Genomic DNA, 19,386 nt, shown 5'->3' with positions numbered 1-19,386 from the left:
TGGTCACATTTTATTTATCTGTTTTTATTATTTACAATGCTTTATGAGGGCATTTCTAGTAATCAAATGAAATTTGCGATTCAGTCGAAGAGTTACACGCAAGATACAGAGCTCACAACTCTTTGTCATGTAAACAAGGCTCGTGTCCTGTTTTTGTATACATAAGTTCTACATGCCAGTAAAAAATCTTTTTAAAGCTGATATTTCTATCTTTTTATATTCATTTTAAGCATAAACAAACAGTTCCTAATATTAAAAATTTTGAATCCAGACGATAGCAGTAGCTAGCTTCTTATGTTTTTTCTGACATGATTTTTTTCTTTACTAATTTTTGATATACCTTGGTAAAGGTGTAATATTTCAATTCCATTTGGCGATATGAGTAATTTTTTGCAGTTGAAGTTGCTACGTTCTTAAGGAATCTGTAGATACACCAGAAACACAAGTACAATCTTGCTTTAAATATCCGATTACACATATAAACACTTTAAAAATTATTGGAGACTTGGACTTAACTAAGTGAAAAGTTTTCATGCTAGACGTTGGATGTTTATAATAATGCACGATCGATCAACTTTTAAAATCAATTTCGACAATATCCAACTGTTGAAATACCCAACTGTTTGTAAACATAATTGACTGTCTTGTTCAAAATAATTGTGAAATGTTAAAACTGTCTTAAGATAATTAAGACCAACGCAAGTTTTATTGAGACTGTCGTCTGCTGTAGATTTTGAGGGTCAATCATCGCGTTCCTAGATTGTGTTGTACCATCTTAGACAGGGTAAGGCTTCCACAGCGACATATACTAGGATAACACAGGCCCATAGGGCAGTTGTGTTGACACCACAAATCCCACCCAGAGTTAGGTCTCAGGGACACGCACGTCTTTCCGGAATTCATGATTCCGTTGTCCACGGTAAGCAAGTCTTCACGGCCACACATGCAGTGCGTGGGAGGACAGTAATTGCGCGCGCAGTTAATTCGGCACCAGTTGTCCATGGGTAGGGAGTTTTTCCAGGGACCCACAGCCTTACACACGATGTTTACGGTGGGGGTTGGAGCGGTAGTAGTTTGGACAGGCTGGGGGGTTGATGTTATTAGCGGTGTTGTAGATTTCTGGGTTGTCGATGGGTTTGCAGTTGTTGTTGTTGTAACAACTTTCTCTGCAGTTGTGGAACTTGTCAATATCGTTGTAGTTTTGGACAGTGACGTCACTGATGCTTCTGGTGAAGGGCGGGTTGACGTTATAACTGTCGTGTTGTTTCCTTGGATACGGATATCGGAGCATGCGTAGAACTCCTCTTGAGGTCCGAAACCCAGTCCACAAGGACCTTTGGTAAAATCACTATTGTAGCAGCCCCATCGATTACCTGAAATACATGCAAGTTTTTAAAAATACGTTTTTAATGAAAACCCACGAAGAATCGGTAAATTTATTACAAAATAAATTCCATGAATTTGTAGATTGTGTTTAAGGCGTGAAACAACTTTGAAACTCGAGATCAATCCAACTGTACATTATATACATTGTATACAATAAAATATGTTTTAACGAGAACTTGTTAAGTCGGCAAGCCAAGTTCAACGCCATTTGCACGGATATGGAAAAATAAGGTCTTGGATAATACAATTAGGAGAGTGTGTTATAATCGTATCTATTTGGCATAGTTTTTTAAAGATCAAAATCTTCAATTTATAATTATATTTTATATATAAAGAAATAAATTTCTAAATTACACATGTTCAAAAGATATCTATTCTTCGTTTTAATTCTATTTCCGGTATTTGATTATTTGATCAAGAAGTTATGAAGTATGAAGGTTTATACGTATGTCATGTTGTAAATTTTGAATTTACCGGGTGGCAAATTTTGCATTTACTGCCAACCGGTAAATTCAAAATTTACTACATAACATGTAAATAACGATACCATTCGGTGTTTATCATATTCCTTACTCGTTGAAAATTTTTATAATGCGTCTTCATGTCTGCTCTCAAATTCATTTCAATGTTTTGGCCTAAAAATAGCTTCTATAAGCACTTTACTACTGTTTTTTCTCATAAAAACGACAATGACAATCACTGCATTTCGTCGGAGGGATTCAATTTTGAGTTTGTAACGCATTTTTTATTTAGCAAAAAAGTACGTCTGAACTGGTAGCCTGTTTGTTGAGTATTGTTTTTTGTTGGTTGGGGTTTTTGGGGGTTGTTTCTTTGGTTGTTTAATTTTTTTTAATGGGGGCGGTGGTGTTAGGGTATCGAGTTTCCAAAGAATCAATCATGGAGTAATGTTAATTAGTCCCAAAAAAGTGCAAGTTTTTGGACACAAATAATATCCCAATTTTTAATATGAGTAAATTAAGCTCTACAGCATGTCGATCCAAATGTTCCCGTAGAACTACAGATCTGCATCAATTATCTATCCCTGATTCACGTCTTGTTGATTTTCTTTCAGTTAAATTCGATATTTTAGGCAGTACAAGAATTTTTTTTTTATTTCATATGTCCCATCTTTTAGCTGTGTCTTGAAAGCATTCCTGTATTTTTTTCTTTCTAGTAAATGACTAAAGTTGAGTCTTTTGCTTTGTTGTGTCTTTCCCTCCTAAATTAAGGTGCACTCTGGAGCATATATGGGTTTTTAATATGATGTCAGATCAAACACATAATATAACGGATGAAGTAAGGTGTGAATTGTATTGTATGCATCAAGGACTGGTACATATGAAAACTACCCACCTGTTCTATAACGCCACTGGAGAACGCATGCGTTGCAGACGACTCCTTCCGGAAGTTGAAGATCAAGCTGATAAATCCCCACACTTTTGTCGTCGACAAAGAATTTAGTCCCCTTAGTTATGGGGTCTGACAACAAGTTCCGGTCCAAACACTCCTGAGTGACCGTGATATTGGGTTCATCGTGTGGACAGAGGCGAAACTCGAAATAGCCTTTATGGCTGGCGGTCACGTGGACAGTAGCCCGCATGATGGAGCCCGAGGTGTAGCTCTGTGTTATAACTCCCTTCGCGTATTTACCATAGGGGGGTTCGTTTTCCCGCGGTGCGTTGTAAGGATCGCCACAAACGCCACATTTCCCGTCATTTAACCACCATTGCGTCTGTAACAAAATGGATGGATACATTTATAATGAACGTAATTAAACCATTTTATAAGCCATTGTAAGTGAATGATACATTGGTTAGCATCTGATATGAAAAAAAGAACTTAACATGGTAAATTAATTACGAGAAAACTTTTCCGCAATATTGCAAACATGTTGTCTGAGTATTCACTGTAATATAAGAGAAATAAGCTTTTGACGTAGAAATTTACTCAGATTCCCCAATTTTTCAAACTCTTCCAAAGTTTTGACTTGTGACTTTATAACATTCTTGTTGATAGTTTATAACAAGAAGACTTAATTACCTAATGATAAGCTTTAAAAACTTTTTTTTAATTATCACCCCGTTTTCTTGAAGTTGTCGACTTACCGGGAAGCCTCCACAAAAGAGCTCCATGTGCTGGTAGTTAGCGGGGGTGCCGTACCCAAACAGCCACATAGAGGATCGTCCCGGGGGGTCCCGCAAAAAACCGTGCCCCGAGACTTTTCCAAAGATCAGCAGAAAGCACGGAATCCAGAGCGGGGGTATTTCGGACATGATCTGTGAGCAGGGCTCTGATTTTTCTGGACCTCGACTTATTTTCTACCCAGTCATTGTAGATCTGTTACATCACGTTTCTGTCTGTGTTTTCCTTGCTACGTTCACCGTGTCTCACTCTAGATCTACTAATCTACTGCCCATTGGTAAAAAGGGAATTCAAAGTTTATTACGCGTGTAGGATCTGGAGCAGCAAAGTGTTAAGTGGATGTCCGGAGGCGGATCAAAATCAGTGGCGCGGAGCTATCGATCCGCCGGGATCTGTCGACCCGTCACGCCTTGGTTTTACACAATGTCAGAGGGGAAATGGCTCACAGATGGATGTTTAGTACGGTACACTCAGTTATATGTAGACATGTCTCTATTGTAAATCTATAAACATTAATTGGTGTCGACTTTTAGCGTAACGGGTAAGATGAAATTAGGTTTTTACTCATTTTTAGCTAAGAAGTATTTTTACAGGTCCGCAAAGATTTTTTAAAAAAGTGACGGTAGATTTTTTCGACCAGCTCATTACAGCAAATGACCCATTACCCCTAACCATATTAAACCCTCATTTGGTAATATTATGTATCTGCCTTTAATAATTCAAGTTCAAGTTCAAGTTCTTTATTCCAAGAGACAAATGTCTCATAGGTTATACATATGAACATATACATATTAAATAAACAGTTAGAAAAACAAAGTGTACATAATCAATTTGGATAATTCACATGGAGAGTTCGTTGCTTGTTTGCATAATATAAATATTTACCTAAATTACACAGTTCTTTAGTATTAGAGGTAGATAATAACTGTATAACTTTATAGACACTTGGTTTTCGGGAGTAGTATTTTTTAATATACTTATCTCTTAAACTACAAAGTGATGGACAAATAAGTAAAAAATGGAACTCATCTTCAATTACATTTAAGTTGCAAGATTCACATTTTCGACAATCACGTGTTAAATTATCATACCTCCCTGTTTCAATCTTTAAGTCATGTGAGGACAACCGTAAGCGTGTAATTAATTTACGATATTTTACATGAATTGGTTTCTTTAGGTAAACTTGTAAACAAAAATGATCAACAACATGTTTATATAATATACATTTTGATGCATTGCTTATATCGTTAACAACTTTTTGTTTAAAGACATCACACATTCTATTAAATATAATATCTAAAATAACAGACTCTTTCATAGTACTTTGATATAAATCGGCTAAGCCTAAGATGGACAATTCTTTCCTGATATTTGAAATCCATATATCATTACTTTTCACCATGTCTTCGTAGCATGCTTTTAAAATACAGTTTTTACTGTTTCTCAATTTAAACCAGTATTTAAAAATTTTTTGTTTCCTGAAAATCTCTAATGGAAATCTACCTACTTCATAATAAACTGCACTGTTGCAAGTATTTTTTCTGACACCCAAAACCTTCTTACAAAAATTTATATGAACTTTTTCTACATCTTGACCTTTATGGAATCCCCAAATTTCAGCACTATAACTAAGTACACTTTTTACATAAGTATCAAAAACATTCAATTGAGTTTCAACATTAAAATTCAAATCTTTCATTTTACTAGATATGCTGAACATTGCTTTATTTCCCTGTGCTGCACAGTGCTTTTGTGTAGATAAAAATTTACCATTGTAGTTAAACAACATACCAAGATAGTTAAATTGATTCACTACTTCTACGTATTTGCTATTGTATTCCCATTTTTCATTATCTTTAACACATTTTCCGTTTCTAAAAATTACAATTTTGGTTTTTTGTACATTAACAGATAACTTCCATTCATCAGTATATCTGTGCAATGTGTTCAGCATATCCTGTAAACCCTCGGGCGATTCTGCCAAAAGGACAGTATCATCAGCATACATAATTAAAAACATATTAATCATTTGTAGTTCAATTGATGTACAATTACTATCTATAAAATATCTTTCAAAATCATTAAGGTACATTGAAAATAATAATGGAGACAATATTTCACCTTGTAGAACTCCAGCTGAGATTCTAAATGTTTCTGTAAATGTACCTTTATGTTTAACACATGCTCTTACATTCTTATATAGAGACTTAATAATACGTAACAATTTTCCTCCAAAACCCTCCATTTGCAATTTATACCATAGTTTTGATCTATCAATTAAGTCAAAGGCCTTTGTATAATCCACAAAACAACAGTACAATCTTTTTTTCAAAATTCAAAATAAATACATGTAATTCATTGTATCTATTGTATTTCATATGATTATAACGATTGCGCTATGCTGCATTCGTAATATTTTAACAGATTTCTTTAAATATTATACGAAATACGATAAATACTTTGCTATAATTATAAGCAAGTTAATTAAGGTTCACACCGTTAGTTTTGGTTTTGTATGATAAAATAATATCATTTATCGTTCATAATTTTTCGGGGTCACATCGGATGCGATTTTTTTATCCCATTTTCAACCGTTTTTATTTCCATCCGATTCATTCTCGACCAAAATCGCACCATTCAATCGCCCTAGTCGAAAAGAAATCTTAAAGGCGAATATCAAAAATCGGATGGCATTTGCTATGAGTGTGTTAATAAAAGATGCTTGATTTTGAATATACATGTATTACAAAAAAGGCACCGCTACCTATATAACACATACTTTGGTTTATTTAAAGGTGCAAACAGTTTCATTAGTGGTTATTCACTTTTTGTATAATAAGGGTCCGATCTTCAGCCTCAAAGCATTTTGTTTTCATCATAAAATGTTATATTTATTCTTCAAACTTTATAAATGAAATAAAATTTTAAAAGAAATTTGATCAATGACATTCATGCATTTTAAGAATTTATTGCAATTTTGGCCACGGTGGATATAATGGAATAAATAACTACATGTACATACAAGTTGAGATCAAATTAGAAAAAAATCAGTTGTGTCGGTGCATCGCACTCCTTTACCTCCATGGGCGTCGGAACCGGGGGAGGGGGCTAGGGGGAGCATACTAGCCCCCCCCCCCCCCCCCCGGGCCCCCCTCCCCACGGATTAGAAATTTCATGATTTTGGAAGGAAAATTTTTTTTGGAAGTATAGGCATACCTTCATATATAACAGTAAACAAAAAAAAAAAGAACCGATGAAAAAAATGCAGCCTCTTTACCTAAGGGAAAATACTCGTTCTGTCATGTTCCGGGTTTATCGGTTGTTACCCAACGATCCGTCTAATAGTTTTTCTTAACAAGCGTTTTAGTGATATAGACGCGCACATGTTTTCGGATTTGTGTGCATTTCACAGAAATTATTGTTTACTTTTTTTAAATTATCGTCAGGTATGTTGAGAAAAAGATAAATTATTCATTTTAAAATAATTGATGTAAACATTGCTTCATATTGGCGTTAGATAGGTTGTTTTCACTATTTTTCAGTAGAGATCTTGTCGTTATGGAGATTGTGCTTGATCACGTGACCAAGCAACTGAATAGCGTGTACATAGAGCATTGAATGTGTGTACAATAATAGAATATTTACGTTTTGTATAGGACGGATACTAGTCGTAGATAGTCAAGATGCACAAAAGTTATCAGTCTATACTGCCGACCCACAATAAACTCCTACAGAAGCGCTGGGACAATACTTACTATGACGAACACAGGCGAAAGGTAATTAATCTTTAATGTAATGGTCACTGTTTGTTTTGTCAGTGAGAGGTTATCAGATTTACATCAACCGTTGATTAAGTTCTCATCTCAGAAGATATCATGTTGTCTAGATGATTAAGTAACTCTTGATTCCCAAATTAATTTGCTTATTTTAAATAAATTGATATATGTTTTCTTTTCTTTTTTTAACAAATCTGGACCAGGTTGAAATTATTTTCTGTATTGACTATGAAAAATAATCCATTCAATGTTCCCCATATACTTTCAAATCTTCTCAGTCTCTATAAGATTGGAAACATTTAAAGAATAACAGATATCAATTTATCATACCCTATTATCCATGAAATTATATTGTGTGTTCATAAAGATTGATACTTTATACTCTTTAATGTATTACAGGTCCGAACAGCCGCACCAATGGTGGACACAAAGGCCCCACCAACCTACATGCATCTTCACCTCAAGCTCAAAAAGCTACAAGTAAGTTATAATTAATTCTATTTGAACTGTCTATCTTCCATGTGATAAGTCTCCTGTACTACAAATGTATTCATAATTAAACAGGGAAATGTTATGGTCCATCATACAGGAGATTGTTTAATAAATATTACTGAATACTGATATGGCTATACTTATGTAGACCTGTTGTGGCCTTTTCTATCTAAATCAAATATTTATAAGTGTCATAACTAGACAAGCACACAGTTAAATTCCATCGATTTCTACGGCTAAATCTTATCTATTCAATATGGGCTCAACATCTCCAGTTCCTATTAAGCTCATAAATATATTTCTATATTTTGATATTCATGAGATTATGAATGCCTGGGCGATTTAAAATTTGTGCCTGCTCATGTTTTTGCTGAAAGTAAGAATAGGTATAGAAATGCACAGTGAAATGAAAGAACTGTGTAAACATGAGGTGGCAACACTGTTTCATTGGCTCATTTAACCGGTGAATATAAGAAAAATGAACGTCTTCAGTCATTGTTATAAAGCCCAGCCTATCTTCTCAATTCTGGATTTGATAATCTATGTTGCATCAAAGAAAGTCATTCATTGGAAGATTAGTTCATTGATGATTCTCAATTATTAAAGATTTTTTCCTCAAATAATTTTATTCTGGGGACATTTTCAATAAGTTTCAGCAGCTAGAGCTCTTTTAATATAAAAATCAATACTGCATGTATAAGGTGATCAAGTTATTTAAAATACCTTAAAGCATTGCTGGAAAAAAAGAAAGGAAATCTTCTTCGTCATATTAATTAAAACCAATCCATGTTATGCAGAGAGAACCATACACAAGCATAAGCAGTCTGTTTATCATTCAGTAGAAGTATTGTTTGTTCTGAGACACTTATTACCAGAATAAACCTTTCAAGATTATAGTGCTGAGAAGTTTATTTAATGCAAGAAGTAGCACAATATTAAAGTGTCAACCCAGATATGGTTTAATAAAAAAGTTCTGAGATTTACACACTTGTAATATTGCAAAAGTCTATAGACAAGACCCAAAGTTCTTGCCCATTTCACACAGTAATAAATTGATATGGGAAAAATCAGCCTAACATTTCATTAAAGGTTTTTTTTCTGATACGTTATATTTAATCAAAGCCTAGATTAGAATGGTGGCTTTTGTGTATTTAATGGCAGAGGATTGATTTGGAACATTTCATATCATTGATCAATCAAAATTTAATGGTAGCCATATTACACAAATCCTTTAATTATATCCTCTGATTTTTAAATGGAATTTGGTGGTTATTGAAAACCCTTTATACAAGATGTAATCAGTTTCTTCATCCCGTGCCGTTCTCACTCAGTGTGGGGTAAGGCTAGATGACTAAGTCAATACTCATACAACTACAGGAACATAAATTACATGACCAATATTGAACAACTTTTATGGAATCTCTATACATGCATATTAACTAGGTGAAAAATAATCTCTGCTGAACAAAAACTTTGCTCCTTATACAACCAATATATTGATTTTTACATTTGTTTCAATGCTGAGAAAACTACAAACAAAAAGAATTTTTCTATTGAATTTTCTTTTATTGAAAAAAAAACTTCTGCACTCATTGAAGTTTTAAAGTAATTACACCATTGTGGAAACTTACCAAGTAAAAAATTATCTGCAATGAAAGGCCTTGTTTAAATTTTAATTTCACTTGATGTTTTGTATTTTGTTTGTTGCTAATGCACAAACAGCACACCATTCAGATCATGAAAAAAAAATGACATTTGATATTTAGCTGTAAAAGTTCTGTGGCATTGAGTTTAAAGAAAAATTTCAGAAGTGGTTCATGCATGCCATGATCAGCCATATTGGGATTAAATGCCTCCTTTATTCAGAGCAAATATGGTAAACACAATAGTTCTTTTTATAATCCACATTCACCTGGACTTAAGTAAATGCATTAATCGTGAAGGACCGTTGACACATAACGGGGACAGTATTCATGGGCTCCCCCACCCTGCTCTCACGCAGGGCTTTTAATGCCTGTAGTGTTGGTATATAAGGCGATGTGGGTACACTATAAAACTGCATTACAAACAATCCAGAGTGCCCCCCTATTTATTCACAGAATGTTTGCCTACAAAAGTTGCCTGTTAAAACATCCCTAATTTGTCCTGCCTGGTAAAACTAGGTTTATTTATGAGGTTGATACATTAATAGACTGAATAAAGTCAATGTTGATGTTCCATCAGAAGAACCAATCTCACTTGCTTTTATTGCTTATTGTGGCCGCTATTGGACAGAGAGAGAGAGAGAGAGAGAGAGAGATTTTAAATGAATTAGGCACCTGTAATGATAATATTAGTTTTTTTATTACTCCTTATAATGTAAACCAACTTATTCCTAAACTTGACCCTTATGAATTTTACAGGACTACTTTGTTGTCTAATTTTTAGTCATCTAGTCATCTGGTCATGTCATCTGCTTGGATAATTGAAAATAAAGAGTCTTAAGTTTTGTAATCTTGTCAATAAAGCAGATAAACCAAAGTTGAATTTCCTGTACCTAATTTTTAGGATTCCAAAACACAATTATTGTCTACATGCTATTGTTGTTTCTTAATTTTTTTATGGTTAATTGTCTATTTCAGTTAGAAGAGGAGCGCCTGGCTACGATAGAGAGAGACAACAGAATTCTTTTAGAAAAAATGTCATACATCATGAGAACTCGGGGCAGGGTGGACAATAGGAACATGTATGAATATAAAAGGTCTGTATTACATGTCAGCAATAAAGGCATTGGTGCATTCTGTGCCCATTTCATTTTCATTTATAAGCCCTCTGACATGTTCGTCAGTGCTTTTCATTGCAGTGTGGATATTGTAGTTACTTTTCAGATAGATCATAGTTCTATAGGTTACAACATTGGTATCACAATTTTGACTGCACTGGCCATTATATTATTGCTATAAAGATTGCATTTTCATGCCCCCCTTCGAAGGAGGGAGGGCATATTGCTTTGCTGCTGTCTGTCGGTTGGTCGGTCCACTAACAGTTTCCGTTCATATTCTTCGCAGAGGATGAACATATTGAAATGAAATTTAGTATAGAGATTTATCATGATAATATCTAGGTCAAGATCAATATTGGGTACAATCGAGCAATTTTCGACAGAGTTATGGCCCTTGGACATAGAAAAATTCCAGTTATTTTTAGTCTCTGCTCATTTTCTTCACAGAGGATCAACATATCGAAATGAAATTTGGTATGCAGGTTTATCATGATAATATCTAGATCAAGTTTGATATTGGGTACGATCGAGCAATTTTCGACAGAGTTATGGCCCATGGATGTAGAAAAATTTCAGATATTTGCAGTTTCCGCTCATTTTCTTTGCAGAGGATCAACATATTGAAATGAAATTTTGTATACAGTTTTTTCATGATAATAACTTGGTCAAGTTTGATATTGGGTACGATAGAGCAATTTTCGACAGAGTTATGGTCCTTGGAATTAGAAAAGTTCCAGTTATTTGCAGTTTACGTTCATTTTCTTTGTGGATGTTTCCAAGGGAGGGGGGCATAAGTGTTTCACAAACATCTCTTGTTGACATTGTGTCCTGATCATGGCAACACATGGGTTGTATAATTACATGACTAATAGCCCTGTTTATTACAACATAAACATCCAGTATATCTAACTATTACAAGATCATTGTAATCATATTTTTAGAAATAATGCCCACGGCACCAATGGATTACACCTCTCTTACAGTATAGATCAGGCACCATTAGGCTACACTTCTCTTACAGTTATGATCATTGATTTCGATTGTGAGAAAAAGAGCTTATTATAACGTATCATAAGTAATATATCTGATTACAGTACATTTCTATTGTAATATGATAATATAACATAGAAACATGTATATCAATAAGAATTAGAGACAAATATTTTAAAGATCTACATTATGTTTTAGTCTTTGATCAAGGGATAAATGTTTGACATGTTCACTTCAAAACTTTGAGAGTCTCTTACAAACTGTAGTTGTTTCCATAATTATTTGATGTGTTCACATTGAAAAGGGGGAGGGGGTACAAAAATTTCACTGGATGTGATATATTGATAATTAGATGCCTGTCTTACTCCCAGTTGTTATGTGTAATTTATATTGTGAGCAAGAGAGCAATCCAATAAGAGAAAAAAAGGTAACAAAGAACAAGATCTAATTAGCTCCAGCAATAAAGACAGAGGCCAGTCTGAATATTTAACGACTGTTTATCAGGGTGGAGGTCTAGTGTATTGTCTCCTTGGCATTTCTATAGATTTCTAATGAAAAGGGTTCATCAATAACTTTATTGACTCCAAAATCCTCAAGCTTTTGTCATCTTACTGTCATGTAAATTCATAAGAGAAAAAAATCAATTCTTTTTATGAGACTTTTGGATAACCCAGTGCACTTTGTGTCAGGGAACGAGAGAGTCTATTGACCGACTTACGGATGTTCTGTGGCTCAGATATTTGTACAAGGTATAGACACCTGTTCGGTTCCACCCAGAGGTAGAACTATCTTCAGTCTGTACAAGACATTACAAAGCCAGCTAAGTTACCAATGAAATGTCTCATTGATTCACACAGAAATATTTATAGGATTCCACTGAAAACGGAGGAAATTCAGCTTCCTGTCCTGTCAATTCTATAACCAATGTAAATTGATTTTGTACATAAAACTCTAAAGGACATTGATTTCAATGTTAAAGAGAGTTCTAAAAAGCCAAATTTGACATAAGTAGCTCAAATAAGAAAAATACATGCAATTGTTTTATATGGAAAGAGCCTTTCGAATAATTTAAGGAACGGCAATGCTGACTTCTAAATGATGTGACCTTGGTCTGTCTCTATATCCCGAGGATCGTCAGGCAAGAACCACTCAATGGCCCCTCTTATTCTGAGGACCAGGGTTTGATCAGTCTACAATCCCAGCCATTTAAATGATGTAGTTTCCCACTAACTTGAGGGGTTGAAGTGCTTGATATGGGTCCCTTTACATTGGTTTGAAATTTAGTTGAAGTTTAATGTTTAGTGGTTAGAACTAAAATAACACCATTTCCCCTTTTAATGACAGAAAATAACTGATAAGTATATTAAACTTTAAATATTGAGTTGTGAAATCTTAATTTCAAGACTTTTAAACACTTTCAAAGAAGTTTTTATTGTAAACAGTTTTAAATTACCAAAATTTGTCATCTCGCTAGTCGTTGAGAAGTTGTACATATTGGCAAGACTTTAACAGTCAACTTTTTAAAATCACTCAAAGAGGGATTTTGCAATATATTTTGTCAAGGTATTTCTTGCATCTATAGGCTCTATTAGATAGCCATTCTCTTCAATGAACTACTCTCAAAGTATAAATATTGGATCAATATTTGTGGATTAGGATTCACAAACTTACGGAATCCACTGTTTGATTAGTCCCTAGTACCAAAAGATGTCATATTAGTTAAGAGAAAATAGTATCTTATAGATATAGGTGACAGATAACATTATTACACAATGTATAAAACGTATTACCCATACTCAATATTCTTTTTACTGAGTTCCTGCAGTTCCTGGTGCATACAACTGAGTTTATTAAATACTGCAAAATACAGTTTTTCAAAATCCCCTTTACTTCTTTATCATATATGTACATGTATATAATTGATTCTGTACAGATGTGTATTCAGTTGAATGTCGATATCTCAAACACTGATATCTCAAATACAATGGACATGTCAGAGTGATTTGTAAGTCCCAACCACTTATTCTTTAAGTATATACCCTCGATATCTCAAATACTTTGATATATCGAAGTTTTTAAATAGTCCCATCTAGTTCGAGATAACGAAGTTTGACTGTAATTGATATTGTACAGATGGATGATGTTACAAAGGATGCAAAAAGGATATAATTAGTAAAATGGTAATCAAGCTACTCTGGATTGTGATCTGTGTAGATAGCCAAATTGTGTTGTCCTGTAATGATTTTTTGTGTTGTTTATTTTTTAGCTTAAACAAAGAGAAGAGACAGCGGGAACTGTTGCGTGTGACTAAGGAGAACCAAGCAATCCTACAGAGAATCACGCTACGACAGCCAGAATACAGCGCCAAACGCTGGGCCGATATCTGGGACGAGGAGCAGAAATTTATTGACAACATCAGTCACTACCCCAAGGACTGGTGGACGATGAAGGTAGGTCTATAAGTACATCACTCACTGCCCCAAGGGATGGTAGAGGAATAAAAATAAACATTATTGTTCATTTTTCTTTTAACTTGACCCTAATCTTTGCTATAATCCAGCATTTAATATTAATATCATGAAAAAATCTCCAATGTCTTAAGAGAATCCTGATTTTGATTCGCTTGTATAGAAATTTGTAAATTCACAAATTGATAAATCTACATATGTATATGAGATTTTGAATCACTCAAATGAATGTTTGTTAATTCAGGAGAGGAGTAAATCCAAGCTGGAGAGTCGCTCTCAGAAGAAGAGGTCAGAATCCCGGGAAAACGAGGAGAGCATAGACGAGGAGAGGACAGAGCTAAAGGAGCAGACCAAACAGGAACCGAAGCAGGAGCAGAAGAAGGATGCAAAGGATGAGGAGAAGAGTGAACTCAAGGAGAAGAAGACCCAGAAAAAAGAGGAGCCCAAGAAGTCAGAGTCGCCCACCAAACAATCCGAGTCACCTACCAAATCCAATGAGGATTCCAAAGTAGCAGAATAACAAGTGTACATATGCTGGACTATTTTATTATGACCTCTCAACTCACTTGTATGATTAAAAAAAAAAGGATGTAAAATTTAAAGACTTGTTCGAAAGCTGTGGATTTGTTTTTATCAAAGCAGGCATGGTCCTTAAAGTGTTTTTTCCAGTGGATGCAGTGAAGTGTGGAAAACATTGTCATCACAATCTATTGCGTACTGACGTCACCGATCTACAGTATTGTTTCTTATCTATCGAGCAATGAATGTGCGGCTGTGAAAATTGTTAACTATATTACACAACATATCAGGGCTTTAGTACGATTCCTCTCAGACAAGAACTCTACCGTTCCTGTCCCTTACAGAACTTTCGTTGTTTGTATTTGGTATATAATGTTCCCCAAATTATTTTTGTTAGGAGTACAGTGACTGTACATTTACACAAGGGTACTTATGTGTGTATTGTTTGTTTGTAACAAAGATTGAGTATTACTGTTTAACTGATTACAATCATGACAATGAATTCAGTGTGTCGTACGACTTCGCTCGCATTTCTATACCATGTGACGCGAGGCTACCAACACGGATTCACAATGTTGGATACATTGGCTGATGAGTTTTGTTTCTTTGTTTGCTTTCTGTGATACTAGCCGGACTGTATACCTCCGACATTGTTTGACTCTGTAAGCTGCTTAGGCTATGTGTAACCCATTATAACAGTATTCCAATAATCATTCTATTATGCACACTGACCAGTTTATCCTATGGTGGTCAATCTAAAGGTTCATACTTTGTATCAGAGTAATATACAAGTCATTCACTCTATCTAGATAGTATTATGGTTCAAATATTTTAAAGCTAGATCATGTGGTCAATATTTATAGGTTGATATTTTTATTCAGTTTGCTATGTATTCTATTGACATCTTCAATGGGAGATAATTTTTGTACCCTGTGATAAAAGGTCCATTTCTCTGCGACTAGGTCTGATCTGTTATGTATCAATCAGTATTTCATGTGTGTTACATGTAAAACGCTAGTTAGAAGCATTTTGTTCCATTTTTATTTGAAATTCTTTTTTAAGATTGAATAAACTCAATTGAATATTCTGTACTCTCATTTTGTTATCTTATAACGCATGCTTATGAGCAATGTACAGACAGCAGCATCTTTAGCAGATCAAGTCATGCCGTAAATATTTAAAATCAGCTTGTCAGACTACCAGGGTATAAAATGCTGTTTAAAAACTTTTAAAAACTAGCAACTACATGAGTTTAATATCTGAGAATTGACAACGCTGTGTCAAGGGGAATAACTCAGAGTCTGGTTGCTTCATGAACATGCATTACTTGATTTATTCTTTCCTTTTAACATTATTTTGAGAATGAATCATTAGTTAATGTACATGTACTAAAATATCTCTAATTATCAGTACCAAATCAAATGTACTTCAATAGGTGTATCGATGTCCTTCGGAAATTTTAAATACTATATATTACTAATATTTACTAATATTAGAAAATGCTAGCTATATACAAGAATAACAAAATAGTTTCAATAAAATGTTTCAAAAAAAAAAAATGATAACGCATCTTTCATTGACTGATCACAATCTAGCAAGAGAGTTATGTGATTGTATCAGTGACATAATACAGTGATTACAATTTAGCAAGAGAGCTAGAAACCAAGACAGCTGGTGGCTGTAGAAGTTCTCTACATATATATACATGTATCTATATACTATTGGAAGGTACTCAACTTGGGTTTCTGAAAATGTGAAATTGAGTTTGACCTTTTAGCAGACACTTATTTTTAAATGACATCTATGTAAATGCACTTTAAAAAGTTTCATCCTGTACATGTATGTAGTCAGCATGCCAGCTTGAGCGAATATGAACCGACTTTGGTAAATAGTGACATTTTAACAAATCTAATATAGATCTAAATGCATTAGGGGTATATTTTGGTCAATGGAGGCATTAACAATTCGTCAGATCTTGCTATATGCCCTTGATATTTCAGCCATTGCCTGGTTACTACATAGACAACCTCTCCAGCTCAGATAATGCTAATTCAATGTGCTGCACATATGCAGCCCAGCAAAGGAAAATAGTTAACTTGAAAAACTCTGATAAAAGGGAGACAACTCTTTCTACACTCCTAGACTTGTCATGCTTTTTTTCAAAATCAGATATAATGCAACACCAAATAATACTGCAGAAATCTGTAACACACTGTTGTGGAAAAGTTCAGTATTTTGAATATAAGTAATTAAAGTTAGTACCATTTTGACAATTTTATTGTGAACTGGTAGCATTCATACTTAAAATGGCATGATCATCATAGAGTTTTATCCCTATTATACAATAAGGGGCAGACAACTCAATAATACAAGATAAACATACAGATACTGATATAACATGTACAATATAAACAGGTATTTGAATATTAATGTATGGCTTATCAAGCCTCTCAGAATTAGAAAATAGGTGTTTAAATATACAAATATTAACCTTTAGTTAAAAAACTTGCAATAAATCAACACATGATAATTAAATCCTAATTAACTCCAAAATGCAAAAATAACATCAGACAGTAATATATCACAGGAATTCACTTCTCTATGGGCAGTTCTTATATTTTTCTTCCTAAAATTCAATAGCCTGCATCATCATCACTTTATTCTCAATAATGTCTTTCAACCACTTCTCACGGAATCTGGACTCTCCTGGTCTGTAAATAAACATCAAGAGGATTTTAAGAAAATAATCGGGGGAGGGCTCTCTTGTTCAAATAATATCAAATACATGTATACCTAGAGCTGAGTTAGAACATGTAATAACTCATCTTCCCAAGTCAAAAGGTTTCTGAGCCACTCCGCTCTTCACAAACAAACAAAAACCAGAGCAGATCAGAAACCCTTGGCTGTGGCAGATGGTAAAAACAGTGTAAAAAGTGTTGTAGATGACCTATGACATCCCATATGTCAGCAGAATGCATGCGCAGATATCAAGGTAAACATATATCACATATCTAGCAAACTTACTTGTGAACTAATCGATGGGCTTCAAATACATAAAATACATCTACAGGGAAAGTCTGAAAAAAAATTAAATCTTTATTAGGAATTCTGTTCTCTTAGGAATATTTAAATATGTTTACATGCAATCAATCGATCAATAAAGTTTACTTTCACATATCATAAGTTGATCTATTTAGAAAAGAAACCAGGCAGTGCAGCTATCTGTAGATCTTTAATACATGTACTTATCTATCATGCAGCATATACTAAACATCTTAATAGTAGGATTTACAATTTTATATTTTAAAAAAAGGTATTTAGTTATGTACCTAGATTTCTGTTGCTATAATATACCATATATAATCACTCAATAAAAATAAATGGGTAATAAGAAATGACAAGAAAATTTACCCCAGGTTTGATTGAAGACACCACAAAGGAGAAATAGACACAAGCGGTTGCCCTGGGGATCGGTTTTCTTCGAGTTGGGATGCTCCATCTCACTCTGTACCTGAACCTAGTGTCAAACTCATGAGGATCCTCTCCCAGAAAATCAATACAGTACAACCAGCTATCCTCATAGTCCCAGGTCTGTAGAAAAACAATTCAACTCAGTGTTAATATGGGCAATGTGATTTGTTAGCTTATTAAAGCAAAAATACAATGGTCAAATGTTCTGTAGGCTACAGGCATTGACTTAATTAACATCTAGTCTCAGCCATTTATGGTTATCAGATTGGTTATTGTCAAACTACAATATTATGGTCTGCCCCAAGATCTGTATGCAGTACATTGGAGGGTTTGGGACAAAAACAAACATACCTCTGAATGAAATGCAATTGAAATTGATGAAAGGGAAAATATCCAAGATATATTAATTGACGTATTATCATTTTTCACTCGTAAAAGTTCACAGGAGCAAAAACAGATTTCTTATAGAGATGTCGACATCTTTTCTCCATTCGGAAGTCACTTGGAATACCTCGCACAATTTTTCAACTATATCATCCAGGTACTTTCATTTCACTTGCAATCTCCCTTGCAATGCAAAATCCCCCGTGAATTCTATTATTTTTAGCTGTGTTATTGAAACCTGACAAGCTACAATGGGGGCATTAAAATGGAGAAATCTTGACATTTTTTCATATTAATGAATGAATATCATTTGAACCCTGAGGCGTTTATTAATACCTAATAATTTAAGAAAATGTGCTGCATAAATATCTTGGGACAGAGTATGAATACAATATCAATTAATCTTTTGACGCTCTACCTTTATATATTCATGGATCTTTTCTTCTGCCTTTTCTACCGAGAACTCTGAGATATTCAACCATTTGATGTTCTTGACTTCAAAGTTATCTTCCCTGACGAAGGTGGACTGTCTGGAGAACTCCTCAGCCTTCAGCGACTCGAACGTCTTCTCGCGCTCTGTCAGCGACAGGTTGGTCTCCAGGCGTTTGATGGCGGTATCTATCACCTCGTCCACCAGTTTCTTGGCCTGGTCGGCGTAAACATCATCTGTTGACATCGTCACAACGTTTCTGTAAAATTACCGTAAATATCTTCTGTAAAACATCGACAAAATAAGTCACATGCCTGCTTACAGTGGTTTTAAACATAGAAATAGTGGGCTCTACTGAGTATTTTACCTTAAATTTTAATTTTGGTGCCTGCTTATGCTCTGATATTCTAAAAAGATGATTTTTATTTTCCTCACTTTGGTTTTAACCTTTTATATTCGCTTCATACAGGCAAATCCTATTGATTCCCGAACTTTTTTAGACCAACATCGCCGCCATATTTATTTACTATTGCGTATCTAAGCGCAGACTGTTGAATAGACCAATGA

The 19,386-nt window shown here is 34.3% G+C and overlaps 3 protein-coding genes across 5 annotated transcripts; 1 reads left to right on the top strand and 2 right to left on the bottom strand.

Moving 5' to 3' along the window:
* Positions 1–362: 362 nt before the first annotated feature.
* On the bottom strand, positions 363–3,941 carry LOC105339709 (uncharacterized). Its single transcript, XM_011445419.4, has 3 exons — positions 3,492–3,941; positions 2,740–3,118; positions 363–1,373 (listed from the first exon to the last, which is right to left on the bottom strand). Exons 1-3 carry the CDS (start codon positions 3,657–3,659, stop codon positions 745–747), a joined length of 1,176 nt encoding a protein of 391 aa, XP_011443721.3. The 5' UTR covers positions 3,660–3,941; the 3' UTR covers positions 363–744.
* A 2,894-nt stretch (positions 3,942–6,835) lies between these two features.
* On the top strand, positions 6,836–15,625 carry LOC105339703 (sperm axonemal maintenance protein CFAP97D1). 2 transcript variants are annotated; one of them, XM_011445408.4, is made up of 6 exons: positions 6,836–6,974; positions 7,185–7,304; positions 7,704–7,784; positions 10,418–10,536; positions 13,814–13,997; positions 14,260–15,625. In XM_011445408.4, exons 2-6 carry the CDS (start codon positions 7,212–7,214, stop codon positions 14,533–14,535), a joined length of 753 nt encoding a protein of 250 aa, XP_011443710.1. In that variant the 5' UTR covers positions 6,836–6,974; positions 7,185–7,211; the 3' UTR covers positions 14,536–15,625. The 2 variants fall into 2 exon arrangements, with proteins under 2 accessions (XP_011443710.1, XP_011443699.1); XM_011445397.4 differs by lacking the exon at positions 6,836–6,974 and having other exon boundaries at positions 7,086–7,304.
* A 1,168-nt stretch (positions 15,626–16,793) lies between these two features.
* On the bottom strand, positions 16,794–19,386 carry LOC105339698 (A-kinase anchor protein 14). 2 transcript variants are annotated; one of them, XM_011445382.4, is made up of 5 exons: positions 19,255–19,386; positions 18,808–19,078; positions 17,946–18,125; positions 17,559–17,611; positions 16,794–17,245 (listed from the first exon to the last, which is right to left on the bottom strand). In XM_011445382.4, exons 2-5 carry the CDS (start codon positions 19,063–19,065, stop codon positions 17,161–17,163), a joined length of 576 nt encoding a protein of 191 aa, XP_011443684.1. In that variant the 5' UTR covers positions 19,066–19,078; positions 19,255–19,386; the 3' UTR covers positions 16,794–17,160. The 2 variants fall into 2 exon arrangements, with proteins under 2 accessions (XP_011443684.1, XP_011443673.1); XM_011445371.4 differs by having other exon boundaries at positions 19,187–19,341.

Source organism: Magallana gigas, chromosome 8, assembly GCF_963853765.1.
Source record: "Magallana gigas chromosome 8, xbMagGiga1.1, whole genome shotgun sequence".
Classification (NCBI taxonomy): Eukaryota; Metazoa; Mollusca; class Bivalvia; order Ostreida; family Ostreidae; genus Magallana; species Magallana gigas.
This window is presented reverse-complemented; position numbering and strand designations above follow the sequence as displayed.